Below are 18,141 nucleotides of genomic sequence, written 5' to 3' on the forward strand. Positions count from 1 at the left end.
GATGAAGGTGGTGATCATAACGTTAGTAAATACAAAACAACAACTTTGATGCCAAAATGCATACAAACCACGAATTTATATACCACTTTTTTTTTATTTGGTACAAATAATATTTTGTTCGCAATATAAAATTACACATATCAGATAAAATGACAGCCAATATGCATTCAAAAACAAAATAACAAAGTATATAATTTGGCAGATTTGTTGCAATGGTATGTAGATTGATATTAAGGCAAAATAAAACAAAATACACAAGCATACCTCAAAATTACAGATTCTGTGTTTGTGCCTGGGAAAACGTTAATAACTTTTAATTTGGAATCAAAATAAAAGTACAAATTATATGTATATTCTATATATTGATTTTAAAATCACAATCAAATAAAGTATATATTAAAATAAAATTTAAAATTATATGAACATTTGATAAATCTGTTTACTTATTATAATAAAAAAACAGTATTAAACTAAAAAGGTCCATTCAATATATCTATTTTAAAATCATAATGAAAATTTAAAAACAAATATTCACATTCCCCAATTATACAGATATATAAAATTATATTAAAAAACCATATAAACTATGCAAGTCAAACAATACATAAAATTTACGATGTAAATCAGAAGATTTATATAATTAAGCATATTCGAAGGCAACTCACATATTTGTGATGATAGTGTAGTACTATGAACAATTGTGTATTGCTCAAGTGCAATAATAATCATTAAGAACTTTTCATTAATATTGTTGATGATACCAAGCAATGATTATAGATACACGGCGGTGAGGGCGCTATTCATTCAATCAAACAGTAGTCCTAGCTTTTTATTATTTTGTAAATCTACACCTGCCTTTAAACATTTCCAATTAAAACATTATCTGCTATTTTGACTCAAAAACCAGCCTTTTATTGTTTTATATAATTTTTTACATGATTATTTGATGTACAGTATCTTAACTACCTGATATAGATAAATAATTCTCTATATTAAAGATTGATTTTAATTGCTGAAAATTATAATGAAAGATGCAAAAATAAATATGTATTTTTAAGTTTCCATAATAATATCTATCATATTATAAAACTTAATGTATTATATTTGTGTTAGAAGTTGGTACTAAATAACTGGCAGACATTGCTGTCAATCATTGACTTATTAGAACATGGAAAACTCTTGCCTTTAACTATTTGCACCTCACCATAGAATAAAACCAAAAATATAAAAATCCAAAATTATTTAAATCCAAGAAACTAAGGTCTACAACAAGAATCTGCACAAAACACTTTTAATTACGCCAAAAAATATAATAATTTGAATTATATTAGCTTCGATCATTAGATAAAGAATAAAGTGTTGTGTGATGTCAAAAAATGCCTATAAAATCTGAAAATACAATCAGCCCAGTAGTTGGTATATACATTTTGTTCATTGGAAGAATAAGTTCTGTATTTTTCTTTTTCTGTTAGCAACATGTTATTGTAGGTAAAATATTAAAAAAACAAAACAATCTAAGCACCCACTTCTAAACCGCTATTACTGTAGCAAGGACATTTCATTACTATCGAAAGAGTACTTTAAATTCATCCGCTAAAAATATGTTCTAAATTTGCAAACCGTTATTAATCAAACGTACAAAATCATAGCTATGTTATGTTTGCATAATCAAATTGCATTAAAAACAAGATGATTTGCAGAAATTTACAAAATACTTGCATACGAATGAGAGCACTTGATATTAGCCTGTGTGCAACTTTATTTTTTCTGCTTTTCTACGACCATTAAGCAGGCGAACACCGTCATCACCATCTTTGGATTCACCTCCATGATGTCTTCCGGAAGTGCATACACACGTGCTCCAATCTTACGTGCCATGGATATGGCGTACTGCGCATTCAGTAACAGATCCTATAGAAACAAGATATCAAAATGTTTTCAAATAAATTTGGTGCTGTAAGGCCAAACAAAATCTGAGTGTTGCAACTATTTTTGTCATAGAATATGCATAATTCATCCTACCATAGTGGGCTAATCCTAAAAAATATTGGGCAGAAATTACTGGTCTGTTTATTGTTTCAACACTAGATTAGATTAGAAATCTTTCTTTATTCTGGATACTCAGTCAGTATTAGTACACTGTTCTTCCCTGAGGTCCAGGGTATGATCTTAAACTACTTTAAATTAAAAACAGAATTGATAAAGAAATATATAAGTTTTTTTAATTTTCGTGGGCTGCTAACAAAAATCACTGTCGGGCCACATGGGGCCGCATTTTGCCCACCTGTGATCCAACTGATCGGCAGTCAGTGGGTGGGGCATGGTTACATAGATGAAATATTTATAGGACCTGTCCTAAAAGACACTGATGTTGTTGCTTACCTCATCACTGCTTGCTGATTTCTTGAAGTTTGAGTAGTCGATAGAATTTGGCTTGATAGCATCAATCAAGTCCAGTACTGGACTGCTGTCACTTATTACTTTGTCTTTGAAATTCCTAATTTTTGAGGTCTTGCCAGCCTCCTCAAGCTATTGACATAAAAGTATACAAATGGATGCAAGCATTATTTAAAAGTTTAGAGTGGAGCTACATAGCATAGTTGTTAAGATGCTTGCCTTCTAATCCCAGGGTCTTGGGTTCAATTCCTATGACAGCAGTACTTGTCTCACAACTAAAAACAACTCTCTTTCTTTAATCAATTTTAAAAGAATTTCAATCACATAAAAATATTTATAAAACATTTAAGGCAGATGGGCACAGAGTCCATCAACAGCTAGCCACATACGGATACAAAAACACTAGAAAAAGTATAAAGGGAAAACAAAGAACAAATATAAGCCTATCTTTAAGGGTCAATACAAAGTCAAAATACTATTTCTGAAGGTACCCAGTGAAGTCATTTGTTTTACATGATAATAAAGGGAATTCCAAGATATCAAGAATCTGTTAAAAAAGGAAAATTTGAATATATTAATTCGAGAATGAGGAACTGAATAACTATCATGAGATGCAAAGCGAGAACAATATTGATGAGTAGTTGAGATATATATGAATCAATGTCAATTTTGATTTTACACTCCCCATCATGTTAAAGAGGTTGAGATCACTATTGTACCTTCTTCTTTCAAGTATACTTAATTTCAGTCATCTAAGACAGTCTTCATACTGTATAAAGGTCATAGTTATAATTACATATCATTCTGGTTGCTCATTTTTGAATTTTTTCAATCATGATTTTTTCTTTTATTTTATGTGGACACCAAACCTGACTGGCACAGTCAAGTTTACTCGCAACATTTGCACGATATAATACTTTTAATGTAAACTGATCGTAATTCTGAAAGTCCTATAAATAAAAGCTGACAACCTATTTCCCCACCAGCTCCACTCCCTAAACCTCATAAAGAGACTTAGTTTAAAAAGCATCGTCTATCCTGTAATTGACGAGTTACTCGCTGTTGGATATTAATGAAATAAAAAAAATAGGAGAATAATTAGATAAATATTTTCTTTAAATGTTTACAGGCTAACTTTACCTTTGAGTTGACCCATGACACAATGTCGTTGTCTGTGATCGTGTTATCAGGCCCAGCAAGCTTCTGCAGCACTGATACTGTGTACGCTCGCATCAGCTGCCAAACCATCGCTGAAAACAAATATATTTACACTTATTTTAGCCATATATTACATTCACTCAACTTGAAAAGGCCTTGCCATGCAATACCATTAAGCCGAGACATTTTTTTTAGCGAACATTCTGACTGCCAATAATTGTGATTTCGAATAAAAATAAAATTATATTTTTGGCCAGTTAGAGCCACAAAAAATTGAAATTCCAGAAAAACTTTAACAAAAAAAGTTGAGCGCCATATACGCCAATGCAAAATACATTACAAAATAAACTTTGTTAAATGTATATTTAAGAATGCTTTGATCTTTAGTTTATTCATAGCTATGTCACCTACTAGGGGTAATGTTTTGATTGGTCAAACACTTTTGGTAATTGCGCATATAAGCTTACAAATATGGATAATTTTTCATTCCTGATGATGAAATAATTAATGTCAAAATGTTGAATGCATGTAGACACTTGGAGTATGTATTACACTATCTTGTTTCTTCTGCTTCCTTATCTTTAATACTGTGGAACACTGATCAAACTATCAAACATGTGACACGCCTAAATATAGTCATGATGACATCACATCATGACTACATATAGTCATCATGTGCCTAAATATAGTCATGATGACATCACATGATGACTATATATAGTTATCATGTGCCTAAATATTGTCATGATGACATCACATGATGACTATATATAGTTATCATGTGCCTAAATATAGTCATGATGACATCACATCATGACCATATTTAGGCACATCATGACTATGGCTATGTTCTCAGGATCTGGATCCTGCTAACCGTTAGCTGCCGTGCGTCCATCCGAGTAAATCCCGATCCGGATACCAAAAAATATGATGATCGAATCACTGGCCAATAAGAAACTGGAAATTGTAAACGCGTACGTGTGATTGGTTGATGATAGAAACACGCCCAACTTGCTAACCGATAGCACTTGCTAACCATTAGCGTTTTCCGAATACTGCTAATGGTTAGTGCTAACCGATCGGCCGTTCTCAGGCTGGTGCTAATGGTTAGCGCTAACTGTTAGCGCATGATCCGGATACTAGGGCTCTTGTGTGAACCAGTCTAAGATAATTATGGGCATACAGCATTTTTTTTTTTAAAGAAAAATTGATAGTGTGGACAGAGCTTAAGTCCCTGGTAGGCAAAGCAATAACTTACCGAGTGTGAGCACCTGATTGCCATCATAAATATCTGAGCCACCAATTCCAACTAGAGAGAACTTTAACTGCTTTCCGAGATCCACTGCATAGTTACAGTTCTCTAATGCTTTCATGGCTGAACCTTGTTTTGCAAGAGCGGCAGGGCCGTTCACTTTGTCCCAGTTCACAATTCCGGGTTTCACTTCATCATAAAGCTGCAAAAGTGCAATTGAGATATTTGTTTATATTAAAGTTAGTTGATAGATAATATCAAATGATCAAAAAGCATGTTTTACGCTCTGTCCTTAACTTTCAAACGTTATGTCAAAATACTTTCTGTGCCCATTTGGGTATGATTTGACATCATCATGCTCATCATATGTGGGCTTAAGTAGCTATGTAAAGTTGTTAAGAAGTATTATAGAGTCGAAGAGCATTACAGAGAGATGAGGCAGCTCTCAAAAAGGCTTGGTCAACGGATTTCTTATGGAAACGGATCACCAGCACCTTCATTATTGTTATCATTACTACCATCATTACTATCAGCATTAGCATCATCAATAACATCATCATTACCTTCAACACAATTTTAGTCATCATTTCAACCTCAATATCAACAATCACATCATCATAGAATAGAAATCTTTCTTTATTCTGGATACTCAGTCAGTATTGTTACACTGTTTTCCCTGAGGGCCAGGGTATTATCTTAAACTACACTTTGTTACAAAATAAAATTAAAAGAAAAATGCATAAAAATATAAAAACAGTATATATATCTGTCTCTTATACACATCTAGATGTGTATAAGAGACAGCGTGTGATTGGTTGATGATAGAAACACTTTACAAGGCTTAGAGGCATTGTAAAGGCATGAAGCGCTATATAAGAACGACATATTATTATACATATACACACACATATACACATACATATATAGATTATATAAATACAAGAAACAGAAAAGAAAAAACAAAATGGGAAATTAAATGAGATTTTTGAAGGATTGTAAGGAAAGTGAATGACTATTGCTATGAAGGTCTGATGATAGATTATTCCATAATTTAACAGAACGATATTCAAATGTTCTTTTTCCAAAATCATTTCGCCATTGTGGTAAGACTAAAGTGTTTTTCAATTTACTTCTTGTATTTATGCTATGGTAAGTATCAATTAATTTGTAAAAATTAGTTAAATATCCAGGAACAGTGCCCGATAAGCATTTAAATGTCATTAAAAGAATATTATGTTCCCATTGTTGGTTTACGTCCTTCCAGTTAAGGGATTCCATAAGGTCATTAATAGGTGTTCTAATATCAGCATGCAAAATAATTCTGGCTAGTCTATTTAGTAAAACCTGAAGTGAATTAAGGTGCGCAGCTGTGCAATTGGACCATACAGTACTACAATAATTGAAAAAAGGTAATACAAAAGAATTTACTAAAAGTCTAAGAGAAGAATTTGGTAAAAAATATCTTAATCTACAAATAACACCAATGCGTTGAGAAATTTTGGAGCAAAAATTTTCAATATGATTATCCCATGTAAAGAAAGTATCAAAGGTAATTCCTAAGTATTTAAAATTATCATACTTAATATCACTCACCATAACCCCCCTCTCCCACCCCTGCTATGTATGGAAAGCAAACCAAACAGACAACCCTAAAAGCCCACACTATAATTAGAATGATGGATTTTAATTACCTTGAATAAAACCAGTCCATTTTTAAGATCAGTGTAAAGATAGTTGACATAAGGTCGCACACCCAGACTGTTCATCCAATTACGGAAAGCTATAGCAAAAAAGTTAAAAATATTAACAGCAATAACAGTAATGATTAATAGAAAAATTATGCTTAAAAAAAATTTTGTTTCGTCTCCAACTTGAAGTCATTTTCAAGTTTAAGTGATTAAAGTGATAGTAATTGTTATTGTCGTGATGGAATAAACAATAATTGGATTTGCGTCAGGATAAACATGGTATAGGTGTAAATTTTGCTCTACCTGACGTGGAAATGTACTGAATACACAGTAGGTCCCACCCGAGAACAACTTGCGATTTTTTTTTTCGCATTTGTTTTCAAACGTACTGTGTATTCAGTACATTTCCACGTCAGGTAGGGAAAAATTACCCCTATACCATGATTAAAAATGAGATATAAAATTATAAAGCTTATAATCAATAAAGCTAAAAGGTCAAAGTTTAAGAGTAATTTTTCTATTCATGATTCATTCTAAGCATACTCTTATTCTTAGTAACAACTTTATTGTTTGTTGGAATGAATATGAATATCTGATTGAGAAATAAAGTAATTGTTCTATACATATTATTTTTCTATCCAACGAATGTTTCCAACATATCGCCTTCAGTACCAGTGGTGGCGGCAGTCCCCATGACTTCACACCAGAGATTTGATTTCAGAACCTTGACCGAGGCTGACACGGCCCCTTGCTTTCTATTTAATAAACTTATATAAACTTACTTTTTTCTTCTCTGGTTTCTTCATAAACCTCGCCTTCTTCATCTGGAGGATCCAATGCTGGGTAATTGTTGAATAAGTTAGCAACAAATGCGGTGTTCAATTTCGCGTTACCTTTTACAACATCCTGTAAAATGCAATATCGCAAGTTATCATAGCTGAAAATAACTAATATTGGTTATTATGAATGTATCAAGTGAAATATTATTTTGCACATTTCCTGCATGTCATGGATCAAAGCATTTTATATGGCAGATGTACAACCTCCCAAACCCTATGGCAGTAAATTAGTTACACTAAGTGGGCTGAAATACTAAAATTCACCATAAGTTTTCATTGAAATAAGGTTTTTGTTGCGCATTCTTCACCATTTTCAAACCCTCCAGGCTGAAACCAGCTTTCGCACCTGTCTAGGTATCGAAGTATGCTACTTGTAAACGATATACATGGTACAACTTCCTTGTCCTGGATCACCAGCATTGCTTGTGAAATTGAATTTGGAATCTTAGTTAGTTAATCAACCATATATCTTTACAAAATTATGATTATTATTATTTATTTATTCTTTCTTTATACTGTAGGCACTTTCAGTACTATTACACTGATTTTCAAAGTGGTACAGTTTAAACATAACAAAAATATATACAATATAAATATATAAATATACACAAAAAATAAACCAAGCAAGAGAAGAGTCAATGAAATACATTTATGTAGTAATACTGTTTTGAAATGAATGTAACAACATATATTGAAAGTTAACGTTTTAATTCATTAGGAAGTTCATTCCACATTATTCCAAGTTGGGATGACTAGATTGTTATTTGTTTGGCTCTGTGTTCATTTAGTATTGGTACTATTGTTGAAAATAAAATTTGATGTCAGATACTGAGAAGCGTAACCTTTTAAATATTTGAAATCATAAGTAATTTTTCATCCTAACTAGCATTGAGTACAGTACTTATATATATTACATAACAGAAGTCTTAATATCTGCTGAACAACTCTTATTTTGACTATTGGATCATAAAAATTGGATCATCAGATATCTAAAAATAATTGTTTTGTTGGTTTGGTTACCTTAGGTGTGATGAAAGCTCTGCATTTCATCTTGTCAGCATTTTGAAGCATCTTTTCAGCTCTTTGTTCATAATTCTGAAACACACACAAGAAATGGTTTTATAAAAAACTTGAGTTATCTTTTTGAAATTATCATATCATATTGTATCAATTATTTCTCCTTCGTAAAAACAAAAAAACAAAAAAACAAAAAACATAATTCAATGAGGTAGGATTATAAAAGTATCATAAAAAGAATAACAAAAGAAATGAAAGAAATATATCAGAATGTCTTCGTCTTTATAATTTTCTATTTTATTGTTTTATCTAAAGTTAGTTAGTAGATCCTACTACTTTTCATCAGTCCCTCCTTTGGAACGACCAACAAGGGAAAAAATGTTTTGGTATGGTGGTAGCATTGATGAGGGAGGTGACTTACTGGTCCCATTGGTACTGGATCCAAATTCAAATCCTTTGGAGCTATCTGTCTCAAAAGTGTTGTATAAACCTCTGAATCCATAATGTCACCACTGAAGTTTTTAATACGTCTTGGGTCCCCTACAATGACAACATCAAACATTTGGATGAAATGCAATTGCAATACTCAATATATGATTTTAGAGACTTACATCTAGAAGAGAGGTTAATTTTAAGCATGAAATGAATGATTGACAGTTGCAATAAGTGATTAATCTGCTACTGGCCATTTTTGACCCCACTACATCAATCAATCAATCTTTCTTTCTGTCACCTAGACAGAAAATGTATTCATGTAATAATAGGTCTCTGGCCCTTTTAGATGTAGAGCCTGGTGGATAAGATAGAGTAACCCACTAAGGCCTAAAACTTATTTTTTAGTGTGGTCCTTCTGGTGGTGAACTGGGGAGTACATAATCCCCTACCATTTTCTGAAGAGTGTACTGCGTTCTTTAATGTGTACATGGGCCATAATGTACACAGGACCAACAGCTGAAATGTCTCGGTGCACTATACCCTCCAGCTGAAACACAAGGAGAGGCAGCGATGGGAATTAAACCGAGGACCAAGAGACCTCCACGTTTCAGTGCACACACAGTGGCTACCACCAGTTTAGCCGACTGAGCTAAGCTACTCAGGGAAAAGAAATTATGTCTAAAATTAAACAAGTTGAGCTAGAGCATTAGTTAAATAAGTGTTTACAAATTTAGTGCAATTTAATCAATAAATAGTCTCTAATCTTAAAAGACAATAAAATATTATTTATTTATTCACATTATTTACAATTGTAATCAGAGGGTAGAAAGTAGTACCTGCTTGCTCTAATTGATAGTTGACCCATCGGATAAGGAGTTGCTCTGGTGACAATGTCTTAAGTATTGATGGATCCTCTCCCTCCTGTAACAGTCTTATGAGTCCAGGAATCTCCTTTAAATCTATCTTAGCAAATAATCCAATCTATAAAAAGAACATAAAAAAACACCACTTAAAGACCATGACTCCACAGATAAAATTTACAGTGTGGTATATGCCCCTGAAGACCCACTTGGAATCCCCACTTGGAATCAACATATAGACCCCTTAAATATCATATAGCCCCACTGTCTATGTTAACTATTTGCACAGAGCAAGACAATTAAGTGGTAAACGCCCTCTATTGACAATTGTACCATCACTACAAGATCACTATTATTACCAGAAGCAGGATTGCCCTCACCATTACCACAGACGTGTTGACTGGTGTAATGATGCAACCATCACCACAAGATCACCTACAGTACTTATAATTGCCACCACCAACAAAACCACTATCACAAAGTTGCCTTACCCTGCCACCACCAACAAAACCACTATCACATAGTTGCCTTACCCTGCCACCACCAACAAAATCACTATCACAAAGATGCCTTACCCTGCCACCACCAACAAAACCACTATCACAAAGATGCCTTACCCTGCCACCACCAACAAAACCACTATCACAAAGATGCCTTACCCTGCCACCACCAACAAAACCACTATCATAAAGTTGCCTTACCCTGATGATCTGCCAGAGCAGACCCAACACCAAGTGTCCGGTTCCTTTGATCAAATCTTCAGCACCAATATTCACAATAGAAATTCCAAGAGATAAAGCAGAGTTCAAAGCAAGCGTCTGGTTTTCATGCTTTTTAAATACAGTTAACTTTTTGGTATTCATAGCTCGTTCATCCACAGTTCCCGGAGAGGAATTATTTATCATTTTACTAATAAAAAGAAAGCATAAATAAATTGTTGATTAACTTAAAATACAATAAAAATAAACCTTCAATGACCATTTTGTTATTAAATATAGAACATCTGTTATGACTATGGGAAGTACATAATTAGAGCCAGCTAGTATCAACGAGAAAAACAACGACAAAGTTAAAGAATATGGCATGATTTTTTACACTCAAAAACAAGTGAAAGAATTATTAAAATAATCATTGCATTTGTTACCCAACAACCCAGAAGAAACTGTGCAAGTTCAGTAATTTAATCAATTTTATTAATCTTTTTAAACAAAATAAACAAGTAGCATGGAGGCTGAAACCCTTGAAAGTATTGGTGTATTTTAAATACAAGAATTACAGTCCTATTCAACCCATTAATATTCTTCCTATTTTATTATTACTGTACTATCTCAATTATTGAGGTGAAGGATTACCAGAAGAGGATGCCATCTTGGACTTTGGAAAACAGGTCATCGTCCTTCTCATTGATTGGCAGGTAGGACTCTAACATCTCATCATTTTTCAACTGGCTATTAATGTAATCTAAAAGAAAGAAAAAAAAACTAAATCAGGTAATAGTGTCTTTAAAAGATAATCAAGACGAAGACAAAAAATGTTTACCAGCAGCTTATAAATAAGTATGATAATATACAAAGTAACAAATATCTTAGTCAATGGGTCAGAAAGTCAATAAATGAAAAGATTATAAGCAAAACTAAACAAAGTTAATCACCACTACACACACACACACCCACACACCCACACACACACACACACACCCACACACACATACATATACTGTATATATATATGCATACTCATTCCTTATTTACTCCATTTATTTATTTATTTATTTTTACAAAATTTTATGAGAAAAATACAATATAAAATGCCCTACATGGATAACCAAGCAAAAAACTAGCGAGGGTTCTCCAAGATATCCTAAAACTTAAAAACTGCAACATTACATTAAATTAAATAGGTTTTAGAAGATGAATAAAAAAAAAATTGTTAAAAAATAATATACGACATTATGAGGATAACAACATTCAAACGGGATTTTCAAGGAGTTAGATCATGAATGTAATGAAGGAAGTAAGCAGTAACAAAAAAACCCACCAAAATGGGGAGTGCCTGGTTTAATGATTACCTTAATGTAATTTTTTATTGGTTATTAGTATTCCCATTTCCCTCTCTCCTTTGTTCCTGTGAGGATTGGAAACTCAGTTTACATTCCCTGGCTGTAGAACTAATTCCAAAGTGATGGTCTAAATCACATGAATCCATTGATGCATGCTCCAAATCCAAATAACCATGGAAATCATTGGTGTAAAAGATTAAGTTCTTGAACCACTAAAGTGTTTCCAGACTGGTATACCCCACAAGAACTCATTTCATATCATTTACATTCATCTTTTTAAAAAATGGAATTTCACTTCAATCAAATTAAAGCAGAGACAATTGGACTTTTGCTATGTATGCATATTCTTCTGTTCTGACTTTTATTTATGTATTTTTTTTTTGGTATTTGTATTTTGTTTTGAACCATATTTGAAGCAAATTTTGCTACAGACCGCAATTGGGACTCACACACCTTCTTCTGGGAAAACATTTGGACCTATTTGGAATTTTCACAATTGTACAACTAATTATTGCTGTACCAGTAGGCCTAGACTTCAATCATTATTTTTGTAATATGATCATAAAATCCTAGCAACAATTCTGTTTCATTGCTACCTTTCTACTACCGAATATCATCATCATCAGGTGACTTTGACTTGTGGGAAAGGGAGATGGCAATGGCGTATCTAAGGGTGCATGCACCCCACCCCCAACAAAATATTGTACCCCCTTCATAGTTGTTGTACCCTCCCCTTACCCACTGGAGATTTTGAAGCAAAATAATTATGCTAAATTACATAAAAATCACCATATACCACTCTATTTTGCCAGCTAGCATCCCCTCACTTTATCGAGTCCTCCCACTTCACCTTCCAGCCCCCTCATCAGCACCACCCAATTTCAATATCTGGCAAATGGGAAATGACTGGCAATATGCAAATTAAGGACATGGTAGCAGTAGCCTATTATTTTTAGGAGACCTTGAGGAAAGAACCATAAATACTCTATAAGATAGTGAATACAAATTTACTATCATGACCCATAAAACCACTACAGCAGTGTTTGCGATGATTGAAAACTATTTCAAAATTCTTTCATCAACACTGAGTCAAATAATTAAAATGCAGGTATGTTCTCTATATAGTTTTATATAGCAAACCTTTGAAGGTTGATAGAAAGGAGACAACAATGGATTAATAATATTACCACTCCTATGATGTCATACACTAGAAGGAAGTTGTAGAACAAAAGGCAACAAAGGAAATAATCATACTGCACTCTAAAATTGGCATTTGAAGAAGTATAAAAATGAATGCTAAGAAGAATTCATTATAGAACATAACAACATGGTGGTATCAGAATTAATTAAATTATGGAGTGGATGGGATGGATTTTCACCACATTTAAGGACAAATAAGGTGACAATCTCTTGATTACTGGGATTATCTTGAGCTTTTAATTCCCTGTGTTGAACTATTCATCCACTGGTTGGACAGACCTTTTTAATCCCCTGTTGGAAAGCCCTTTCATTATCATTCAAAGTATATACACATCCAGGATATTTGTTCAGTGTGAGGATATCCTTGATAGTGGATTAGAGGCCTTCCTCTCTTGCCATATATGTACATACAATATTCCTTGGTTTATCTCAAGCACATTGTAATATTACTACAGTAAGAATTGTGTACATTTGTTTCACTCAAATTTTACAAACATTCCAAATCAGGTCAATGAAAGTCAAGTAATCATCACTGGTATTTAAATGATTATCGTTATTGATTTCGGGTTTCCTGAGTAGGTATGATTCAACTTGAAGCATAACAATCACTGATGTGTATATAAATGGTAGCACTGTGCATTATCTGTTTTCAACCAGGAATGTAAATTTCTACTGTTATAATTTATTTATATAAGAGCATAAATTTGAAATAATAAATAAATTAAAATATTTAAATATATATAAAACACTCTACTTCTTATGTATGACAATCAGCACATTTAAATCTTTTTAGCTATCTTAATTTTCAGTAACACTATATCTATATCCTGTTTATAGTTATTATACACATTTCAGAGTGGAAAAAGATAAATACTGTATGAAATATGTATTTAGACACATTTTCAGGAATTGTGTCTAGATTTCATTATTCTGAATAAAACACATTTGTGTACAGAAACAGCAAAATTTTGTACTTCAAATATATTGGTAAAAATAATACATTATGTTAAAATTAAAGGGAAAATTTGTATGGTGATTAAACTTTACTTTAAATAGGTCACTACATGATAAAAATAATATGTTACTGGCCATTTTAAAACCAAGAGTCAGCTTCTGAAACTAAAAGTGAAAATCATTTCAAAAAATAATATGCAAATGTAATTTATGCAAATGATAAAAAGTAGACTTTCTACTCATCAGATGAATCAGCATCTTAATCTTGCTGCATAATTATAAATCACATTTGATAAAGATTAAAAATTTCCTGGTAGATGCTCAATGACCCAAATATCTGTGATTTCAATGCTATTTCTCAAGATTCCTAAGTTCACAATTTCCTTTTTAGGCTAAAATAACCCCAAAAAAAAAAAACAATAGTGACTCAACATGCAACTTAATAAACAATTTCTTTTTGAGTAAAATATTTGGTCATTCAATTCACACAAATGCAAAATAAGCTTTAGGAAACCTACAGCCTATGCTTCAATTGCTTGTTTACCTTTTAAGGTGATTTGAACATGTTATGTATTTCTAGTTTTTCTTTTGTGATACCCTTCACTAGCTGACTTCAAGGAAACAATAATACAGAAGTAAAAACCTGCAAATATGAATTTGCGGGTTAAGTTTCCGTGAGATTTTTGCTTGCTTGTGTGCGGCGGTCCTAATAATCAAGAAACCCCCCACTCCCCAAACTTGGGGGAGCTGACTTTGGACCATTAAAAGGTTCAAAGACTCAATAGGACTTTTTAAAATTCAGTACAAAAGATGAAATGGCTTCTCTACTAATAATAGATATGTTATTGTAATTATGCATAATTGCAGCAAAAAATTACTGACGGCATGTTTATTAACAGTAGTTACTTATTACTTTTGCTAGATTGTCTGGAAAAACATATGGTTGCATCGGAAAAAGGTCAACGTATTTACAATCACTAAAACTTCATTTATTTTAATACAATTAAATAAACAGTCAAGAGTACAAACCTACATAAATCTTTTAAATGGAATCTTAAACAAGTCCTAAGGAATTAATTTTAGTTTCATAATACTTTAAATAATTTAGAGCTCCATTTAGAATACAGAGTATCATAAACATTTTATAAAGCTATTAAATAGTTTATAATTCTTTAAACATAAAATGAAAGACAAAAAGGATCATAAAACAATAAAAAATTATTGTACAGTAAATCAAAACTCTCTTTATTACTCTTGCTTTTACTGTATGGTTGTTCTGTTTAATAGTCTCGCTCCACCTGTAAGAACTTTTTTTTATGCTACTGTGCTTGTTTGTTCATTAGTATCGAGCATACTGTACTGTATGCTAACTTGTCATCATTATTAGTTTTGCTAAAAATAAACTTGCTGGTGACAGATTCTCAATTACAGAACTAAAATATGGATTAAATTTCCACTTATTAGAAAATCCTTGCAAATCCAAAACCAGCAAGCTTCATGGAACTTAATATTATAAATGTGAAATTCAATAACAATTCACCTATGTGATGGATGCTAAGAAAATTTTCTCTTCAATATCCAAACGAGATAGGACAAAGCTAATTTTATGTTATTCAGTATTCATACTGTGTAACACAAATTAGTCAGTTACTTAATTACATAATTAAAAAGTAATTAGGAGCCTCAGTTTGAGTAATTATGTATGCAACATACAAAAACAACACACAAGAATCCTTCATCTTGGAAGCAGTAGGCACAGTGGTTGACTGAAGTTCTCAATGTCATAGTCTAAGTTCAACTCCTTGGAGTGACTTTTGCTCTGTGTTTTGGCAAAGCGCATTACCTTTAGTTGTCTCTCACCACCCAGAAGCATAGTATATGGTAGGGTCAAACAACAATGAGCTATTTTTACTTGAAACGTTGTTAGAAAAAAATTATCCTCAATCCTATCCTCCACCATCATTACACTGTGTTACACAAACACAATGAGAAACATCTGCTGTACATGATTCCATACTAAATATTAGCATCTCGTGAATGAGATCACATGATTGCCGAGTTAATGATGTACTGTCATCAAGTATAAGGTGTGAATTGCTCACGAGATCATCAGCCAAACGCGACAATCTGCTCATCGACACAGATTGCTATCAAGCAGCTCATATTATTAACGCTAGATTGATGGACAACGTACCAGGCTTATTTTCAACTGAATGACCAACAATATTGGAAAGATAAATCCAAAACTAGAATGCATAATACAGTTGATAACTTACAATCCAAAACAATGAAGAATGGAAATAATAAATCAATGGGTGTGGTATACTAAGATACTCAATATAAATCTAAATTGAAATGCTCAAGAACTTAACACAAGACTCCTCTTTAGAAAGATAAATGACAAAAAAATAAATTCACAGAAGTGTATATTTGAGCGAATATATGTACAATATTCTGTGAAATGTTTTCTTTTCATAAAGGAAGATTGTCAAGATGCACTTACCAACAAACGCAACTTTTTCTTCTTCGGAAAAAGAATGAGTTATTCCCTCCACATCAGACGTACCACCTTTGGACACGATTCCACTTTTCTTAGAAATGGCGACCTTAAACTTGGAAGATACTTGGTCATCCTTGAGCGTTTTATAAATCTGTTGTGACGGCATAGTGAGAATAAAAAAAATGCTATTAGTCCTTCACAAAAACCTACTAGATATTGTTCTACAATTTATAAATTCACTTTCAAAACCAAGCAATTGAATGTGAAAAGCTGAGATGCCTGGTATATACATGTACCTATCAATGATCAAAATTTGTGACGGACACTCCTTTTATACCAAATAGGTACCAGGTGTCCTAAACAATAAATTGGCAAATTCTTTGGTATGCTTGCGGCCCTAATCAAATTTCTAAGACTGAAGGGATAATTTGGACTCAATTTACAAACCTAAAAATATTTCCATTGATTCACTTCTTTATTTTTGAAGATAAATTTTTTTGCAAGAAAGGTGGGAATTTGAGTCGGGATGCCGTGCAAACCGTTAAGAGAAATTAGACATCCTGGCTAGCAGCCCAGTGTGTCCAGCGGTGTCGAGGGATATGTGTTAGCGGCAGTGGATGTACTGCAAACGTTATTTTTATACCCCATACTATTACCTTAAGCATTATATTTCTGTGCTTATTAGGTCAAGTAAACTGAAAATCGACAGGAAGGTGATAAGTTTGTATAAACAGCTACTACCTGTGAATTCACAAGGTTTCCATAGAAACAACTACACAGGTACCGTACTGTAAATGTCACAGACAATAGTGTTTGTGATAATGGTAATCAACAAAGGACTATCTATAAATTTGCATTTATAAATAGCAATTAACCGAGAAATATATTAATTTGAGTAAAGTGGATTTCGGCCTTATATGATTGCAGTTACTCCAGGATGCATAGTTTTTGGGCAAAGCAGTCTGATCTTATGATTTCAAAGATCACACCCTATGATGCTTCAGTATTTACGCAATTCTAAACTCTTTTTACGATGATGGCATCTTCCTTTCGGCTTCTACGAAATGATGGTGAATATTCAGTAGATTAAAATGACAACATGGTTTCAACTGTACCTCCAGAAACTCATTAAATTCAATTGTCCCATTTTCATCCTTGTCTAGTTTGGTTATCATTTCTCGTACTTGGTACCCTGCCAAATCAAACCCAGCTTCCTTCAAAGCTTCACCAAGTTCCTCAACTGAGATGTGGTTGTTGTGATCAATATCGAACTAAAAGAAAATACAATGATAACATTCAATTTAAAAATCCCAGTGTCTGTATTTTTTCGAAGGCGTTTGCACAATAAATATATAAAAAATGTCAAAATAATACACCAGGCCCAGGGGCAGATTTAGGGGATGGGGCACCTGTGATGCACCTCCCTCCCCCTTATATCACAAAAAAAAGAAAAAAAAAATTACACCCACAGTGTTTAAGTCTTCTTTTCCTACCAAAAACATGTTTTCAAAGATTATGTTCGAGATGTTCGTTGAAGAGGCACTAAAACCCACAGCTGTGAGTAGATGAATTATTACAAATTATTATTAAATAATAAATAAATTATTATTATTATTATTAATACATTTCATAGTTGCATATTGCAGGTACCATGTATATTAAAATTTCTTTTAAAAGACATACACCTATTTTTTTTTTTATTTATTTGTTACTGAAAACTACCATGCTAGATAGTCAAAATCGACTCAATACAACCTCATATTCCTCAAATGTGCTGGGCTT

At 32.7% G+C, this 18,141-nt stretch overlaps 1 protein-coding gene across 1 annotated transcript in view; it reads right to left on the reverse strand.

The window, feature by feature from the left end:
• Positions 1 to 74: 74 nt before the first annotated feature.
• Positions 75 to 18,141, reverse strand: part of LOC117113886 (plastin-3-like) — a 27,538-nt gene continuing 9,471 nt past the window's right edge. The window contains exons 2-14 of the mRNA XM_033257365.1: positions 17,475 to 17,630; positions 16,363 to 16,510; positions 10,999 to 11,107; positions 10,348 to 10,555; positions 9,623 to 9,767; positions 8,773 to 8,891; positions 8,355 to 8,429; positions 7,278 to 7,401; positions 6,499 to 6,587; positions 4,814 to 5,009; positions 3,538 to 3,647; positions 2,383 to 2,529; positions 75 to 1,911 (exon numbers count right to left, since the gene is read on the reverse strand). Of these exons, the coding sequence (XP_033113256.1) occupies positions 1,759 to 1,911; positions 2,383 to 2,529; positions 3,538 to 3,647; positions 4,814 to 5,009; positions 6,499 to 6,587; positions 7,278 to 7,401; positions 8,355 to 8,429; positions 8,773 to 8,891; positions 9,623 to 9,767; positions 10,348 to 10,555; positions 10,999 to 11,107; positions 16,363 to 16,510; positions 17,475 to 17,630 (1,779 nt within the window). The 3' untranslated portion in view covers positions 75 to 1,758. The remainder of the gene's footprint in view (positions 1,912 to 2,382; positions 2,530 to 3,537; positions 3,648 to 4,813; positions 5,010 to 6,498; positions 6,588 to 7,277; positions 7,402 to 8,354; positions 8,430 to 8,772; positions 8,892 to 9,622; positions 9,768 to 10,347; positions 10,556 to 10,998; positions 11,108 to 16,362; positions 16,511 to 17,474; positions 17,631 to 18,141) is intronic.

Source organism: Anneissia japonica, unplaced genomic scaffold (genome assembly GCF_011630105.1).
Source record: "Anneissia japonica isolate Jap-2015-1 unplaced genomic scaffold, ASM1163010v1 scaffold1417_len1240632_cov203, whole genome shotgun sequence".
Taxonomy (NCBI): domain Eukaryota; kingdom Metazoa; phylum Echinodermata; class Crinoidea; order Comatulida; family Comatulidae; genus Anneissia; species Anneissia japonica.